Source organism: Vanessa atalanta, chromosome 3 (assembly GCF_905147765.1).
Source record: "Vanessa atalanta chromosome 3, ilVanAtal1.2, whole genome shotgun sequence".
In the NCBI taxonomy this organism is placed as follows: Eukaryota; Metazoa; Arthropoda; class Insecta; order Lepidoptera; family Nymphalidae; genus Vanessa; species Vanessa atalanta.
The window spans coordinates 2,405,617-2,425,469 of NC_061873.1; the positions used below are offsets into that span (position 1 = coordinate 2,405,617).

The following is a 19,853-nucleotide window of genomic DNA, read 5'->3' on the forward strand; positions in this document are numbered from 1 at the left end:
AGTAATTTATGGATGATATGAATTATAGATAATAAAAAATATAGAAACAGTTAACTATTATGCAATACTGATGGACAGCCTCACTTGTTTATTATTACGATTACTGTGATTACTGATTATTATTTCGATTATTGTTATTGAGTTCGCGAGCACAGAATATATAGGTAATATATTCCAATAATAATGCCTTTTTTAATTATTGCGCACACTTGTTGTACTTTATTATACTATTGCGCAGCTAGCCAGTCCACTAGAAATCGGTTAGGAGGACATTTGTTAAACAATTAAAGAATGTTGGGGTCAGATGTTGTGATGTCAGTTTAATTATTTACACATATTCAATTTATAAAATATCCATTAGTATTTTGTCCGCTATAATTGTCTGGTTTAGGATCAGAACAAAATAAAATAACAAAAATATAAATTTAAATACACGTTGATATTTTATTTGATGAAATAGTTTTTAAAGATTTAATAGTAGCTTGATCTTGAAATCTGACAACTTCCATCGTTATTCTGCGATAACTATGAGTTCCGACATATTCGAATATACAATTTCGTCAGATATTTGATTAGACGAATAAATTCTACAATTTGCATGAGGAAGCCCTGATATACCAGACGGCGCCAATCGCCTGTTCCCAGTTTATTTACATAGCTTTCTATTTCCGATAGATGGCGCTGAGCCGTTGCGCAATGTTGAACGGCTCGTTAAACGATAGCGCTGTAGGAAGGACACATATTTCGATTTATTGGTGAACATGTAGAACAGGCGTACTATGTTTTAGGAGACATTTCCTGATTGGATTTTTGTCATATTAACCGTCTCGTAAAGTCATTAGTGTAGTTTAACAGATTAAAGAACCCGAAGTCAATGCGGAAGAGAAATGCTTTTGGTGTTGTTCGGTATTTGCTTTTAACGTCTATTTAGTACCCTCGATTGTTTTGGTTTCGTAATATGTCTGATAATTTATGCCTGAAATGTCTTTTTGGTGTAAACTTAAGATATAACAAATATCTTGTTATTTTTATTATTATTTTTATATGGTTATTTGTTAACGCTCGCGTCTAACGGGTTGGTTGGTTGAGGCGTTAGGTTTAAAAAATAGCCTATGTCTTTAAAGGGTGGTTGTTTCAACCTAAATTTCATCAAATAAGTTCAGGTAACAGACAGACAATCACAGTGACTTTTACATTTATATTTGTTAAAAATAATAATTCATTAAAAATTTAGAAACGCTATAAGCATGAGGTAGTTTTTAAAATGCAAGTAACAGATTTTTCATCTATCGAATATAAAAAAGGCTATTATTCAATAGAGGTGGCTAAACCGGTCTAGACTAGATACCGATCCATTTAGCCACACAAATGTTAGTGTTAAAAGCAACACCTATCAAGTCAGACCTATTAACAGACAGTAGTTTCTCCATTTACAAATGTTCTCTCAAAGCGTACTGTCAGTTTCCTCAATTTATAGCCCCTCGCAGGTGCATGTTATTTTATTAATATTATAACTTGCAGTACCGCCATGTTTTAAGCTGATTGTTATAGAACATGTAGAAAAACAAGGTCATAAACTTCAATACGGATGGATGTAAGTTGGTATAAGGTTTTTCTTCGTTTAAACATATGAATTTGAACTATTATAAGAATTTAAATTATTTTCACAAAGTATAAAATAAAAATTCAAATATACTTTGTTGAAGTAGGCTTTTACAAGCACTTTTGAATCGTCATTCAACAAACTATTTAAAGTAAAGCTACCAACGGTTCGGAATGTAGATTCTACCGAGAAGAACCGGCAAGAAACTCAGTAGTTATTCTTTTTCAGCATTTGAAAAGTGAGGTCATAGTCCACCAAGCTGGCCCATTGATGGTTGAAGAAATGATATAAATTCGGAAAGCCGGATAAGCGTGCCGTAGGATCAAATTTTTTGCATCGTAGGCCAATATTCTCACGAGACTCACGCTGCTTTATAATATATTTATAATCTTTAATTTAAATGTGTTGTATTTATAAAATGACTTAAAAAGCACAATAGGAATAGATTTTAGGTAATTCTTCCTTCCATACTAAATGTGATTTTAAATATAGAAGATTTAATAATAACATTAGTTAATGTATCAAAAAGGTCCATTTAGCCGAATTAAAGAAATTTTATGTCTATTTCACTTCAAGTTAGGCTTGTTACTATAAATTTAACTGATGTTTTTATTGACATCTGAGTAGGAAGGAAAATGAAGTAGGTAATCGGACTATTGATAGCGAGTACTCACCTCTGCCCATAAACATCAACCATTTAAAAAGGCATTAGTAATGACTATATAAGGAATGGTTTACAGTGTCAATTTGCCTTTAAATCTTGTGCCGGTAATATTCGTTTACTCCGATTTATGCCAGAGAGATATATTACAAATGATAACAGTTTGAGTGTAAAAATTTAAATCAAACATTTAATAAATTTAAACAGATTCCTTACAACTTACGTAACCAAAGTATTTTACAATGAAGTTATAGCATGTTGATGTCCCACTGTTGGGCTAAGGCCTTCCTTGAGAAGCTTTTGGAGAATTTTCCACTACTTGCTTCAATATAGTTTCGTGGATTACCCATATGGCTAAATTCTACACAAATTATAGTTCTCAGGATGTTTTAACGCATCGCCGAGCACGAAATTATAAATTCATCACCTCAGCAATCCAATTCAGTAAGAATTCACTTCGTGACTCACACGTGAAATGATGATAACCGACTTGTGGTGATACGACATTTTGATAGGTATAACTTTGATGATTATTTTAGTCAATCTCCACATTCTGTCATTTCAAGCAGGTGTTCTGCGGAAAGTTTTGAGTTTCTTCTTACAGAATACCTCTACAGAAAACAATTGCTAAATGTCAGAAAGTGAATGCGTCTTTGACACTAATAAGCATAATTCTAAAAGGACAAATCAATTAAATTAGCGTATCAACATTTTATGAAGCAGACATCTATTATAACAAAATTATTTTGAAGTCGTTTAATGTCAAAGATGTAGCCTGATGATTATTCTTGATTTCACTTCTTTAGGTGCTCAAGTGCTCTGGATTACATTACGAATTACGATGCCTACCATTTCATCTACATGTGACATACAAGAAAGATATTTCCTGTATGTCATTACAAGCTTTTATGCGTATTAGTGTGTTCAATTTTAAAATTGAATTTTAATGAGGAAATTTTGCGCACATTTTATTGCTCGTGACAATACTATATAGTGTATTGATATTTTTTTATACCTCGATTCAAAAACTCTTAAGTAATAATATTTGAAAATGGAATAGTAGTTAGTAGATAGTACAGTTCCCACCGTACCAACCACAAAATAATATAATAGACGTTCTATACAAATGCAAAATTGATCACCTTAACTCATACTTAACCCCTTGCTTAATCGATGTTCGTGTCAAAATAATTTTCGGTCAATCGGACTCGTTAAACACATGTTGAAACACACCAAACGCAATAATAAACTTTTATCAACGTGATGTAAGTAATTCAATAAAATCGTTTGAGACATCTGTTCATTCACAGGATGTTGAATGACAATTATGGTGATAAACGCAAAAAAAAAATCGACGCGATTAAATCTCTAAAAATACATAATTGTTTGAATTATCTGTGATGGGGATTATGAGATTATTATTATGAACGTTATTTCTATAACGTAATCTTATAAATTGTAATAGCTACTTTGCGTGGTTTCGCCCGTGTCAAACGTTGCTTCATGAGTATAAGAGAGTGATGTCATATAGTCTACTAGGTGTCAAAAAAGTAACCTATGTTCTTCCTTGGAGTTAAAGCTTGCCTCATACCTTGAATTCAGTTTACTGGTTGGCCGTGAAAGAGCAACGGACAAACAGAGTTACTTCCGCAGTTATAATATTAGTATACTCTTAGATAATAAAAGAATGACAATTTGGCTATCTAACGCTAATATTTAATTCCAAATTGGACTGATAGATGTGATTGCGACTAAGATTAGTCCGTCAAAACAAAAAAATAATCATAAGCTTCATAATATTAGTAGAGATTATTATATTTCAACAATACACAAAGTTATGAACAAAGTTGTTAATTGATTACGTACTCCTTCTATTTTTTAAAAATTATCGTCTAAAAAAATATTTCTTTCGATAGGTAGAATAAACAATAATGTTTAAAAGAGTACATACAACGGTTTCCCCGTATCTTGCATATTCAATCGCTGAGACATTAGCCATTCATTACACTGTCAATTCGCTGCTATTCATTATGAATGAAGTCGTATCCTTCCAGTGCAATTAAATTTAGCAAAAAATGTATATCTTTTTACGGAACGGCCTGTATATTTAGGACACTCACGAACGCAGGCGTGTGGCGACAAATCAAATTAATAAACGTAATTTTTTTTTTCTGTCTTCATCGAATTGTGACGTAAACTTGCGATACATATTTTTACTTATCAATGTTATTATAATACTTATCATTTGCGTCCTTTTTTATTGTTATTAAAATAACATTGTAGTCATTCGCGATAATCAAGATTTTTCGAAATTATTGTGCAATTTATTTTTATTTTAAAAATTGTATTTTAAATGTTGGAAAAGAGTTACTACTTAGTTGAAGGTTCTTCTCGGTGGAATCTACATTCCGAACCAGTGGTAGCTTCACTTAATACGGTTTTGTAAAATGACGATTTATGGCGCGTAAAAGCCTACTTGACAATACGAATTATACGACAATGATAACAACAATAATAATGCGACGATTTTTTATAAACAATAGTAACTATACTCACTTATACGTAAGTAATTATAATTCTTACAAGAAAATATCTTTTGCGATAAAAGAGTTGTCTACTACTGGCCGCTAATACTTACTTCAGAGGATTGTCAATTTAATATTTTCTACGACAGTCTCTAAATATATTCATTCGGTGAAATAAATTCAAATTGAACCGAGTTCTCATTTTACCTTAACCTCCTATAATAACGTTGTATCTAAAACTACCAAATATTAAAAAATACTTACAAACGTCCTTGTATTGAATATTGGAAGAAAAAGTTTTAATTACATGAATATAATTGGGAATTACATTAGTTCTCTAACAAAAATCGAAGGTATGAAAGACCGCCCGTGAATTCGCTCGAGGGGACCTAATTTGATTTCATTTCTCACACTAAAACGAATCGTGATATCTTCCAAATTACTCAGCAAAATATCTATAGATTTGAATTTAAATACGCGACTGATTTTACTTTTAAACAAGTGTGAAATAGCTTTAAAACATTATGACAGTGTTTTTTTTTATGAAGAAAACTCTTAGTGAGATTTCTAAAGAAAATTATATATTTTCTTAAGTAATTCTTTCAAATCTTTCTAGTCATGTGAGTTATTGATGTATTCATTTTTATTCTATATTAGTTATTTAGAATTTCGTTATTTACAGTATGTATGCGGATGTAATTTGTTTTAAAAATATAGACGTAAAATGTCTCTACGGTTGGTGTAAATTAAAGGAAATTTAATTATATTTGTTGCAAAAAAATATTACGCGTTAAAGTGCAACGTACGTATGTCGTCATACAAAACGAATGCATGTATAGATTCAATACGAAATGTTGATTGACCATTCTCCCTCGGGTGTACGTGGTGCGTATACTGCATATAATAGGTAAACTTCGATTCTATATAGTATTATAATAATAATAAAAAATAACTTGGCTTTGTTTCTGTTGTTTTTTAAATTCACGAATAACACATATTTTAAATCACAGAAAAATATTATAGTGTCCGTTTAATTCAAATGTCTAAAAATTGTAAATACAAATTTGAAACTCGGTACTTAGTCGGGCAAGAATTCCCAATTTTGACTTTCGTCTAATATATGAATGTAAATGTATTCGTATCCACTGACCAACTCAAGCTCTCAAATCACATTTACTTTAAATACACAATTTGTTTGGATTTTTTTTACATAAACGCATCAAAAAGTATTGTTTACGATTCCATGAAGCGTAACTCGATACTTTTTTTTTCAAGGGGATTTCTTTGCCGGGAGTTTTTACCTCGTTTACAAATAGTCACGTAACAGTTCAATGTCAACGACCTTGGCTCTTTGCTTATCGGCTTACACTTATACTCTGCAATATCTAGGCTTCTTCTGAAAACAGAGAAACTCTATGTGATCATATATTAATTGAATAATGAAAACTATCTACTGGAGCATAGCAAATGACATCGTTACTGGTAAATCTATAATTACTTCAAGACGGGCACAATCCACATACGAGTGTATCCCTTTGTCATCGATTATATCTTATTCAGGAGTCGAAAAGATTCACGGGCAGAGTAACAACACTACTAATTATGATTAATCGCTGTATAATGCCGACATCTTGGGCAGTATCAGCTTTACCCGGGTAGTGTTCATTTACATACCATACGAACTCTATCCATCAACTGTCCACCTAATTGCACAAACATCCCATAAAGTAAACACTGCCAAAGCATTCCATGTCGTAGAATAAGTGACTCTCGCTTTTTCAACAACGCTATAATAATTTGTTAACCCTTAACATCATACTTTCTCTTCAAACCTTAAAGGGCCCTTCAGACCCTCAGTTCCTTGTACGAAGTGACCTGTAGTTAAGTAGAGAGCGGGTTATCGGGGGTCATCAAGTCACAATTGAATATAGGGCTGGTGACCTTATTAAAACCGTTCTATGTTGATGTACGATATTGACCGGATAAATAATGCGGTTTTGACTTTTACCGTCTCGTAATAGTGTATAGTTTAAGGCTAACTAATTACTCAACGCGTAATCACATTACTATTCCGACTATTGTAACCGTTAGTTCAATGAAAAATTAAGAGTAAGTTACATTTTATTAGCTTTGTTTTCTCGGAATCAGAATCGCTTTCTATTTTAACACGATTTTGATTAAGTATATTTGACAATTAGTTTGCGGTTTCTTTGTTGACTTTTTCTTTTATAATGTGAAATTAATAAAAAAAAATTGCCCTAACTTTTTATATACTAAAAGATTCTCCTATAGTTTTCTCTTGTACTTTATAAAATAGCTACTACATTTTATCTATATGTAACTGATATGCAATTGAAAATTAATTTAAAACTAATAAATAATAATGATAATTTGATATTGTATTTAAATTACGAAAAAAAATCTTCAAGCTGTACTGATTTTCGTAGAGGAGATAAATATATTCCTTATATAAATAAAGATTTTTACACATAGATATTGTTTTACATAACAACGTTACGTATTTTGTTAATTTATGCATTTTTAACGTTGTCCTCGATTTGGGGATTATTTGTTACGTATGGATAAAAAGAGATTATTTTTGTCGCAATCTTTGATTCTGCTATTTTTACGTTCACTATGTAATTAATTATAGTGTTAGATCTTCATAAGTCTCCTCTATACTCATAGAGGAGACTTATGAAGATCCGTTTATTACATACGATTATTAACACATTTAGTTAAAATATATTTGAATACATGAAGAAGAAAATAATAGGAATATAGTTTTTTTTAATGATAATTACAGATATGAATTGTCTCGAAAAGTACCTGTAAATGCAGCAATTATTAATACACACACATATAAATAAAATATTCAATAAAATCTAGTGTTATCTTAATTATAAATAAGGATTCAAACAAAGCACAAATATGCAAAAAAAAAATTTTTTTTTTTTTTATATATAAAGTTAATTGGCAGACCGTCAAATTTAGGAACTAAATTGATATGTCCTTTGTGCCTTTATACATTGGCTCACTCACCCTTTACACCAGAATACAACAATACCAAGCACTGTTGCTTGCGGCACTCGGCAGAATATATGATCAGTAGGTGGGTATATACCGAGACGAACTTACACCAAGTAAATACAAACCACCAACAAATAAGTGAAGCTATTAAATCTGTATTGGGGTAAATTGTCACGAATGTTTCTAAAGATAACAACGTGTGTGAATTGAGATTGGCAGTGGTCTGCATTTGTTTTTTTTGTCTGTTAAGGATACATAAATTGTACGTTTTATACGTGGAACGGTAACAAAAGTAATGCACTAGGAATATGATCCCAGTTTGAAAGGGCGATTTGAGTTACATCGTGGACATGATAACTTAAAACTACGGATGCTTGAAAACTTTCAAATTTTAAATATAGAATAAAGAATACTAAAAAATATTTTTTTAATTAAATTATGGTCACAATAAACGAATGCTCATGTCATAATTCAGCCTTCATCAATGCTCAATCTTAGTAACCCTTCGAGTATTTCAGCAATTAAAATTTATGAATTTGTTACTAATACTCTCAAACTGATTTAGTCTTACCTTTTGAACCATTTTTGTGAGAGAGACTACAAGGACAATTCTAGCGATAAAACTTCCCTGGGATTGTAAACAAATGAAAAGATCTCATATTATCAATATGGTAACCAAATACTAAACCATCTAATCGTCTGATCAGCGACAACCACACTCATAATACATTAAATAACGGTTTAAGATATGACTTATTTCAAGTCGTTATTTTTACCGCACTCTAACCTCTAGCCTATTACGAAACGTTCTATTAAATACAGAATTTGAGAAATATATATCGTGACAATGTTCCAATAAGTTTTAATGGTGACTGTAAGTGCCGAATCAGATTTGGAATTCGTGGTTTATATTAGTTTCGGGCACGTGAACTTGTGGTGTGCGACACGAGGCTGAAAATTTTAAGCAAAATTACAAGCAATACACCAAATGGACGTTGTTCAAGCTAATGGTAATGGAATTAGAAAACAATGGTGAGTTGTTGACGAAATTGAAAGTAAAGTTGTTGTTAACGCAAAACGAAGGTGAAAGATCAATCGTTTTATTGAAACAAAAGAACTTACTTGGTGGTTTCGAGCAAGCTCGTCTCGGTAGATACACATATCATATATTCTACCGCCAGCGGTACTTAGTATTGTGGTGTTCCGGTTTGAAGGGTGAGAGCCAGTGTAACTATTGGCACTAGGGACATAACATCTTGGTTCACAATGTAAGGAATGGTTAATATTTGTTGTAACGCTAATGTCTTGCCCGTCCGCCTACCTATACTATAAAAAACGTACTAAAGTTAAACTTTTTACGTAAAAAATATTAATAGCCTTTGAGATATTAGATTAACAAGATGAAGCGAAAGTAAAAGAAGATACGCCGTGCCGATTAAAACAATTAACATCGATCAATAACAATATAACGTATAAAATAAAATTCTATAACATCCGATGCAATTATTTTAAAATGAAATATAATAAGGTTCAATCATATTATGTAAAAACGTTTATTGATTACATAAATCTGACGTAATAACGCGGTATAGGCAATTTTCTTAACAAGATCCTGTTTTTGTAGGCATTAGCGCCGCGATTGACAGCATGAGTGTAATAAAAAGTAACTTAGAGACCACCAGGTTGATTCCGTTTTATGTAATAATAATATGCAATTTACATTATGACTTTTTTACATACTATAAAATGTTATTTTATTCCTTATTAATATTATTAAAGTCAATATAATTATTTACGTAAATAGTAAATACAAGAAATAAAAGTTTTTATAACTGAAACGATTGCTTCGTTGTAAATTGTTGTAAAATGATAAACAATATTGCTGGGAGCAAAAAAGTAGTAATTTAGATTAATTATTCAAACTTGTCAGTCATCTTATTAGTCCTAAAATGGTACAGCTAAATGAAATGTATTATTAAACCCTACAGCCACTCTAAATTCCCTCTGAGTGCGATATCATCTCGAGTGAGTTGAACGCGTACCGTACGTCCTTCTACGGTTTTATTGTGTAGTTTACGCCGTAAATCGGATGCTGTTATTGTTACGGTCTTAGTTGCGTGCGCTTGCGCAATACAATGCAACATCATATTGCACGTGATTTGCATACAATGCCCCCGATAAAATACTCTGTCGACTTTTCGGTATTGGCAGGTTGGTAATGATATGCAAGATGTTACTGTCGAATTCGACCGTAACATTCCTAACGGATTACCATGTGTCAGCTGATTTGAGTCTAGAGTGAGACAGCTTATTCAACTAATATATGTATAAAAAAGAGACCAAACATGCTGGTCCTACGATTTCAGCAAAATTTATCTTCTTAATTAATCTTGCATACGATGAAAAGTATTTTAATAATACACATCGACGCAACGACCGACGGTATAATTAATATAGATAATTTAAATGGGTTGGATGGTTCACAAATCTTGTTTCCACACTAGTTAAATGAAGTGTACAAGATTGCGCTGCACGCAGGAGCGGCTGTGATCAAATGTTCTTGTCTGATCGCTTTAAGCGCTGTAATTTAATCGATATGCAAAATATATATTGTAAATTCTTTCTCAAGCGCTGTACATGTTATGTGCTAGATCAGTTGGGTAATAGGTGTATTAACAATAGACGAGCATCAGTTCCATTCAATGCGCCTGATAGTCACGCCTGCTGAACCCCATGAGTGTTTAGTAAGAGAATTCTTGAGATTTAAATTACTTTGTAATGTTTAAAATGCCGTACGGAAAACTATGCCTTCGTGTAATGTTAAATCTATGCTTAAACTAATATTGTTTATGAAAAACTTTTCATATCGATTAAGGAGATACTTTTATTTGTTGCAGTTGGTTGTTAATTTGGCGATCGTGGTATACCATGCCCTGGACTACACGCACGGGGAAGATGAGGAGAGGCTCATATCACCTGACCTTGAGGGACTTATTACGGAGATGACCGCCGGCAATATTACTGGTTAGTAACATATTTTCACTTCCTTTTACACCCTTTATATTTTACACAACAAAGTCTTCAATTAATTAATTATATGTATAAAAAAAAACTTCCAAATAAAAATTACCATCTAAGTTAAAATATTTTGTATTATGATTTACAACTTGTGATTGATATGAGTAAGGTATGAGTCAATATATTAGCAAACCAAAATATAATCGAATTCAAAATCAAAATCAATTTGTAACTTTGCATCGCCTGACTTTAAAATAATTTGGTATAATCAAGCTGATTTGACGATGAATGAATATTATAAACCACCGAGAACAAGCTTAGCAACAAAAAGGGTTTAATTTTTAGTAATAAACATAAAAAGATTACAGAATTCTTGTATATTATATATTTGTTCGGATAATTCACAAATTATTATTGCAACTCTAATTGAAGTAAAAACAAACGCCCCCATTATATTCGTCTATCGTTGAAGGTGATAGTTCATGATTCTGTTTATATTTTCTATCATGACTGTCTGACCATAAAAGTAAATCAATGGTCACGCGAGTGAAAAGGCATTCACAATAATTGATCTTACAAAAGCACCTTTAGAGAAATTCCGTAATCGGCTAAACTTTCCCCCTTTTGACCTTTTTTATTATCACGCTGCCAACTAAAATACGCATTGAATTTTTAAATCGTTTCATCATTATTGATATTTCTGACCACTAAGTGAAATAGCTTCTTTAGACATACTAAAAATCTATCAAAAATAGGCATATACCTATTTATTCGCCACCGCGAGAAGTTATCTTCAAGGCGAAACATATGGAGTTTATTCTTCCACGTTGATCTACTTCGGGTTAGTGGATACGAATGTGGCACATTCGACCCATTCTTCACTAGTAATGCACGGAAAATTCTGTCGCACCTGGTAGGATCTGCAATAGTGAGCCTCCATTAAGATCCAACTGTTCTTTTTACTGCCATCTCAGCTCATTTTCTATTAGCCAGCAATTCTCTATTAAAAATCATATTGTTTGTATTCGAAACCGAACTTTTACAAATTTCCAATGAATTTTTGAGCTATCAATTGTAATTACAGTCGATTTTAAATGGTAAATATTTCGAAATATTCGATTTTATTTCTATCATGCTGTGATTTGGACGAACAGACGTGCGTGCAAACACGTTTTATGTAAGCGTAACCTTTATCGGTTCCCGTTATAAAGTTGACGTGAAATTGGCTCGATACTCAATGGCTTGACCATCAATCCGTGTATCAAACTCGAGAGTCGAAGTTCGGTTGGTCTGTTTGATGAGCATTGTTATTTTTGTTATATCATTTATGTTTTGATTAAATGTTTATTCGAGTTCAGTTCAATGTTCTAACAGTATTCTCTCATACCGTTAGCAATTTTGAACACATTCTCAACTTAAGTAGATTGACTATTGTTTACGCTGTATTTATGGATCCGTGTTAATTGTTTATGTTTTTGCTGACGAGCGTACAGTAAGGCGTGTGATCATCTGTTACGGGCAATTACAACGGATTGAATGACATTACCGTTTCCATTGCTTCAGTATTACTTGTCTAGTGTTCGTCAATAGTTATAATTAGTAGTTATATCTTCTTATAACAATTATTGACAACAACGTTTTGATATTCGATTTGATTGGAATTGAATGACAATGAGTGTAAGTGATTTAGTTACAAAAGATTAACATATTTCAACAATATGATGATGAGGATAGGTGTGAAAGACGATATGGTTAGAAAGAATGTTACTTGTGAGATGACGTCCGACTGAGATGTATGGAAGAAGAAGACATGCTGCGCCGACCCCAAATGACCAATTCATTTGGGGTCGGCGCAGCATGTCTTCTTAAGGGCAGGAGGATGATAAGGATAAGTTAGAACGAGACGGGCATTGCACGGGAGGAGCAATGAATGAGATCAACACTTTACCATATTTTGTTTCGGCAAATTTAAATAAAAAAAAGTTCATCCTCTTTTATCTCGCTGGGTATTATAACATTAAATGATTCCACGGCTTCATCAATCCATTTTGAAGACATCGTATGGTATTCCAGGCCCATCGAAGACATCACCTGCGTGATAAAAGAGGGTGAAAGACTTTTCCATTTATTAATTTCCTTTCGCTATTCACAATCCAAAGACACACATGTTATAGCATCAAATATTATACTGATTAAGAACAAAAACACTTTCATATTTAAGTTTCGTAACATATTTAAGATAAAATAGATAAAATAATAAAAGTTTCATATTTAAGATAAAAGTATTTAATTATTTTCCTATGGAGATGTTCCATTTAGCTGCGTAAGTAAACTTATGTAATGGAAACAAAATTTACTTATAAAACAAAAACAAGCATTACAACAGTATCGTAATAATAAAAATTATTGTTTCAATCATAATAGGATGAGAAACAACACGTTACAATGCGTGTAGTAGATGACGGAGCTGTAAGTAGATCTTTAGACTATAAATCTCATGGCAAATACAATAGCGGGAATACTCCATCATTTACATACACTCTTCGCATTCCGCACTTCTGTGAACTGAGCGGTTTCCGGCTATTTTGTTTTGATTTTTATCTCGTAATTATTACTTAGTTGATCGATAAAGCTGAGATGTCCCGGTGCACGGTGGTTAGAAAGGTTGAATCTTATTCGAAGATTGTACGTCCCGGTCCGTGGGGAGGCATTTCACTGTTTTAGGAAGGGGTATTAATATTACATATTATATGCAAAACTTGATATACTATAAACATAAAAGTATGCACTTATTTATGAAGTAGGTACTTTATACAAAGTACCTACTTTATAAATAAGTGCATAAATGACTACAGGTAAAATAACAACTTATAAATGTCCCACCGCTGGGGTAAGAACTCCGCTTCTTTTTAAAGAGGTTTGGGACTGATTCCAACTCGCTGCTCCAATGCGTATTGCTGGTTAACATATCGTAGATTCTTAATTGAATTAGATACATAACAGATTGATACAGTACAGAAATAGAACTAAGCACATCATCCTCCTGCCCTTATCCCAATTTTACTTGGGGTCGGCGCAGCATGTCTTCTTCTTCCATACTTCTCTGTCGGACGTCATTTTACAAGTAACATTCTTTCTAACCATATCGTCTTTCACTCAAATGAAAATTCAGTGGTACTTGCCTGGAAACCGCAATCATAAGTTAAGATGAACGTATTCTAACCACTGTCCCATCTCGGCTCCATAAATTTATAAAGAGAAATAATTTATTTATAAAATAAATAAGGTCTTTATTGAATCGTCTCTACCTTAACATTCCGAGCAAGCTTTTGTACTTCACTCATGTCCCTATTAGAATAACATCTCGCATCTAACAAGGAAGGTTGTTAATTTACACTTTCTCTTAACATTGTCGCCTGTCACCGCTGCAATGCGAATGTCCTCTATAGATTGCTGGAGCATATGATATTTTAGGTATTGTCGTTTATAGCCGACCTTTGCCACGACAACGGTTCGAGCGCCTCCCACTGTGTTAGTTCACAATGAATCGAGACAATCCGTTCCGCCTGAATTTCACCACCCTTTCTAACTCTCACGAGTCACTTCAATCTAAATTGATCTGTCATATTTTATGCTTTTCTTTAGAAGATGTTTTTTTTTGATCGATTTCAAATAATATATTTTAAATTATCGTAACATTTTCTAACACAGGTGGCCAACTTTCTGGCAACGGTTAATTCAGATCTGTTACGTCACTTGTACTGTAATTAGCTCCTAAAACACCTCGCATGTCTAATTTTCTTAGTTTTTGCTCTACGAATTTATTGCGTTATAATAGCTAGCACCGGAAAGTATACCGTTTTGTACTCGTGATTTAATGTCAATCAAATTTCTGCAATATAACCTGTTTGGTTCAAGTAACGCTTGAACGTTAACCAGTTCTATAAGAAAAAGTAAAATGTGACCCAAAAATCTCATTTGTATTTAACGAATAATAAATATGTCGATATTAATCGAATTATATTATTCAAATTATCACATTTGCGGATATAGTGATGGAATTATTTCTTTATTTAAAATTTATATTATTCGATATTTGAAATTAATGTATCTGTTTTGCTGTAACGCATATTTAAACCTAAAGTTGCATATAAAGTTGCATAAAGATATTATAAAAAGGTAATTATTTAAAAAAAAAAAAAACATTAAACTTTCCACTCACTTGTAGATAGATGATTATAGATAGTGAGTAGCGATTGTGCGTGAACACAAATACAGGTCAACCATTCGCAGACAGGTGATTACATTAAGTCTCGCTATTGATCATCGTATGATTGTCCATTGTCTGTGGATCTATATATTCAATCTGTGACACGAACGCTGACATTATCTTTATTGATCAGATGTTTGGTGACAGATCAACAGTATAATCAGTTTAACGGATCCTTTATCAGATTTTTATAGATTCAATTAGCATTTTTGACATCGTAGAAATTCTAACTGATATTGCTTAATTAATGCAGCTATTTCGCATAATTTAGATATTTAATAATAATTATTTAAATTAATAAAATGTCTCCATTATTGATTCAAGTGTTATCTTAACGTAATGAAAGTGCTTGTATTTATACATGTAAGACCTGTCATATACATTAAATGAGATAAAAAAAAACTAAATCTAAAAAAAGGAAAGTCTAGAAAGAGTAAGGACAGTTAAAATCCTAAATAAAGCCCATATTTAGAACTTGAAGACTACTTCACTATTAATACTAAATGCATTAGCAGTTAGCAATGGAGGAACCCATTTTGTCGAAGAAGTTTGTTATTTGAAAATCTTGAAATTTGAATTGTCGTAAGTGACCAAGAATAACCGCAGTACCTTCAATAATACGCAAGGTCATCACGAACAAAAAAAGAAGAAAGTTGCCCGACACTTGTATCGCCGCCTTTATATGCAGATCTAAACATCAAGATGTTCTCACGGCTCTCGTACAGTCGACCGGTGAACTTTATATTCAACGTTAAACAAGTAATGATGACAAATTAAATAAATGTAAGAACTTTCTAAGTTAATTTAATTAATATGTATGTAGGTATAATGTACTTCAATGTATTTATTTCAATTTATGAAGTTATACAAGTTAATGGCGGATCTGGTTGAAATATCAACTCCAATCGCGTAAAGATAATAGCATTGTTTGATTTAATATTGCTTAAATTACCTACATTTTCTGTTAAATAAAGAACTGGTGATGAAAGGTAGAATGAAGTAGATTTTAGATACTATTAATGACAAAATATCCATTGTAAACAACCGTCCTTCAACAGTATTTTAGCAGTATAATATAACGCTCCTAACATAAATCCATAGAACACATTCATATAAATTTTACTTAATTATTCGAATTTACCTGATTCCGAAATGTACCGTTACTGCATGTGAATTAGTAACAATGACACAGCTTCGCCGTAACCTAAAGAAACGAAATATATTTATGAAACCGGTTAAGTTAAAGATGAAAAATACAATACATAAGATGCTTAGAATACGTTTGTAATTTAAATGATGTAGACATCCAGTCTTTATATCAATTAAGATGATATGTTATCATTTGCTGGTGTAAATAAGATGGTCAAGAGTCATATAAACATCATATGAAACTTGTTGGTTAATAATCTTGTCCTATAGACCTCTTTGAGTAGGTACGACTATCTCCATACTACACGCGCTCGGCTATGGTTACAAATAGTTGTTTTGCAGTTGCAGAAGACATAGTGCTACAAGTTTGTAGATATCGTAATGTTAGCAGATATAAAATTATTTATGAAACATTATCTGCGCGTTTACCAAAGCTATTTCTTATAGAATGTACTTCCTGATCTTTAAGATTAAATTGTTCATCAAAAAAACTACTATTATTTTAAATGTTTCTAGTTTCTTCGAAGACTGTACATTCTGATGCTAAGATATCAGTATCTATCGTATCTGCAACGGTCGGCTCAGTTCTCGGTGGGCAATGTTTCGAGCATGTTTATCTTAACGAGTTGATGTTTTGGTGATTTCGCGGTACGTTTTACACGGTCCGTTAAATTCTGTTTATGCGAACACGTCTCTTAGAAGTTGTGTTTTCTCGTAAATGAGGTTTATGCATTTTCAGAAATGCATTCGATTGTAATTCTATTCAACTATTTGTGTAGCTATTACTGTAGCTTTTGTCTCGATCCTGGCATTAACAAAATTTGTTTTTTTAATGTTCTGAGAAGGTTATTGAAATTATTGTAAAACACCTGAGGCGCAAAGCAGACCACAAGCACGTAAAGATGCAAAACATTCCCTGATGTAAAGGTTTTAATAATAAAGGTTATTATGATACAAATTTTTGATCATGTTATAAATGTTATAATGTCGTTTACGAGTAATTGACAGTAGAGGGTTCAAACTTTATAATTATTTAATCATGCATTTGAATGTTTCTTAATGTTTAATGTGATTACCTAAGCTTATGTAAATGAATGTCCTGGTCTCACTGACTGTTTCGTCACACGCCTTACGTGTAAGTATGTGACGCTTAGTACGTAGGTGGTATTGTTTTAGACGCTAAATATACAGTGCTACTGAGTGTCATATTTGAAGATTTATCGGCTTCGTAATCACGAGTGATGCATTAATTGCTGCTTTGCTGAGTTAAACTTGAGTTATTTAGAAGCGGGCGTTCCTTGACAGATATTTATGGTCGATTAAAAATGCGTTGCAAAGTTTTGCGTGAGAAAACTTATCAATTTACTCGTCGCGTGACAATTAATTATGATTTATTAAAGTTTTGTTTACAATTAAATATAATGATTTAATTTTATCGAAAGCAATCTTTGAGTGTTATAAAAAACGGAAAAGATAATATGAAAAAAAAAGAGTCGAATAAATTATCAAATTAAAAATAATAGTATGTTTTATAGTGAAATGTTGCAAATAGAGATTTCGATTTTTATTTGCAATTCATGGCTTTCCCGTTTGCAATATTCTCGTACATGTCATTTTAATTGTATGAATTATTTATAACTTTACCAGCAAAAGTTAACTTTCTCGAGTATCCCCGTGCGATATCATAATATACTCGACAGGGGATTGATTTTCTTTACCTCCCGTGATTATTTAATTACTAGTATTTATACGGACTGGTTCGTAATCGTCATAGAGGAAAACTTTGCCGATTATTTGATGAGATAACATTATACCTACTACTACTTAGAAAAATTTAAAAATGAATTATTGACATACAACGCACTGGTTAAACCGTTGGATCAAATAGGATGAAATTTTCCTTCTGGAACGTAGGTGAGCATTAAAGAAGAGTTTTCCAAAATTCATCTCATAAATAGTAGCAGTAAGATATAAGTTTTTGATAGAATACGCGTTAAAGTTTTTTTCAAAACTCATCATACAAAGAAAAATACAGGTTACCAAAATACTCTCATAGTTAAGAAAATGTGTTTGTGTTTCAACATTTATGTTTCCGATAAGTTATCCCGTCAGTATAATCATTTTTATTTGCGTACGAATTAAATTGTTAATTTTTTTTCATTGAATAATTCATTGTGACTTTTAACTTTATGTACAAAACGAATGTTATCAAACATAAAATAAATGTTTCATTCAATTTTGCTCTCACTTTTTACCTAACTACCGATTGCTTTGGAAAAGCGTTCTAATACCGTTTTCTATTTTATAGATAGCAGTTCTGTTTGTTTAATGAGAAGCGAGTAATTTAAATGAAACTCTTGTTGCCGTTACTTTATAGCTTCTATATATTTTACAATATAATATATTATGGTTCACAATGTGTGTAACAGGTTTATGTCCTATTGGATTATCCACGATAATCTACAAAGTTTATTCGGCATTACGCATAAGCATGAATTTAATACCTAATGATTATTTTAGTTGTGATGTTTTTAAATTTTCCTAAATCAGAGAAGAAATACTCGATTTGGTGTATGGAGAGAATCGTCGATGTATTTAATATTTAAGATGCATTTTTAAAACGACGTATTTTATTGCGATCGGAAACATGAACGTTCAAAGGTTATTATTTTCTTAAACATAATTCATAAGAAATAAGTTTGGGTCGGTGATATTTTATGTCATATTATTCGCAAATTACCTTTGGTCACTTCCTCATTATTCCTTAGACGTTGCAAATAAATTAATCGGAAGACATGTAATTATGTCCCTTGTACTCGGTACAGCGGTGTCGATTCTGTCCGTAACCCAGTTTCGGTGCGTCGCGTCGACTAAACTTGAAGCGCCTGCGGCTTCACACACATAACCGCTTGAAAATAAAATAAGGTCGAGTTTAGAAGCTGAAATCTTTTTAAATTAAATTATATTTAAACTAGTTGATAGAAACATTTCAGTTACTGTACATAAAGATATTGAAGTGACGTTGAAAAAAGGCCACAATGTCAAATATTTAAGCGAAACATTACTTTAGCTAGTCTTATTATTTTTGTTGTTAGATTTATAAAGGTTTCAAAAGTAAAAAGCACCATAAAAGCAGACCTAGTTTAACTTTACAGACGATACCATATTTTATATTAGACACTAGTAAGGTTATAAGGTCAGGGAGAAAGTGGCGCCGCACCGCGCTAGCCCATGCAAGGGCTTTATACAACACAATGTTGTAAATTGTTATTAATAGTATGACGTGTTTTGACGAGGTTGATGGCTTCTTTGTTTAGCTCAGATTGATATATCGGTTTCATTGGTGAGTGCTCGCGTTAATCATTCAGCTCACCCTGTAATCTTTACCATAATAGCTACTTTCGTTGAGCGTTGAAGAGTCAATAATGATGATTTGTGTTCTAATTAAACATGAGTCTTAACAAAGACGGTCGCTTTTGTTATCTTTATAAATTCGTGGAATTTCCAAAACCACAACAGAATGATTGATTACGTTAATTTAGTTATTATATCTTCTTCTATTCTTCGTTACTACTTTATATATTTTTTATTATTTAC

At 32.1% G+C, this 19,853-nt stretch overlaps 1 protein-coding gene across 4 annotated transcripts in view; it reads left to right on the plus strand.

Moving 5' to 3' along the window:
- Positions 1-19,853, plus strand: part of LOC125077080 (protein spire) — a 145,228-nt gene that overhangs the window by 65,361 nt on the left and 60,014 nt on the right. For all 4 annotated transcript variants that reach the window (XM_047688874.1, XM_047688875.1, XM_047688877.1 and 1 more), the window contains exon 3: positions 10,717-10,843. In XM_047688874.1, the coding sequence (XP_047544830.1) occupies positions 10,717-10,843 (127 nt within the window). The remainder of the gene's footprint in view (positions 1-10,716; positions 10,844-19,853) is intronic.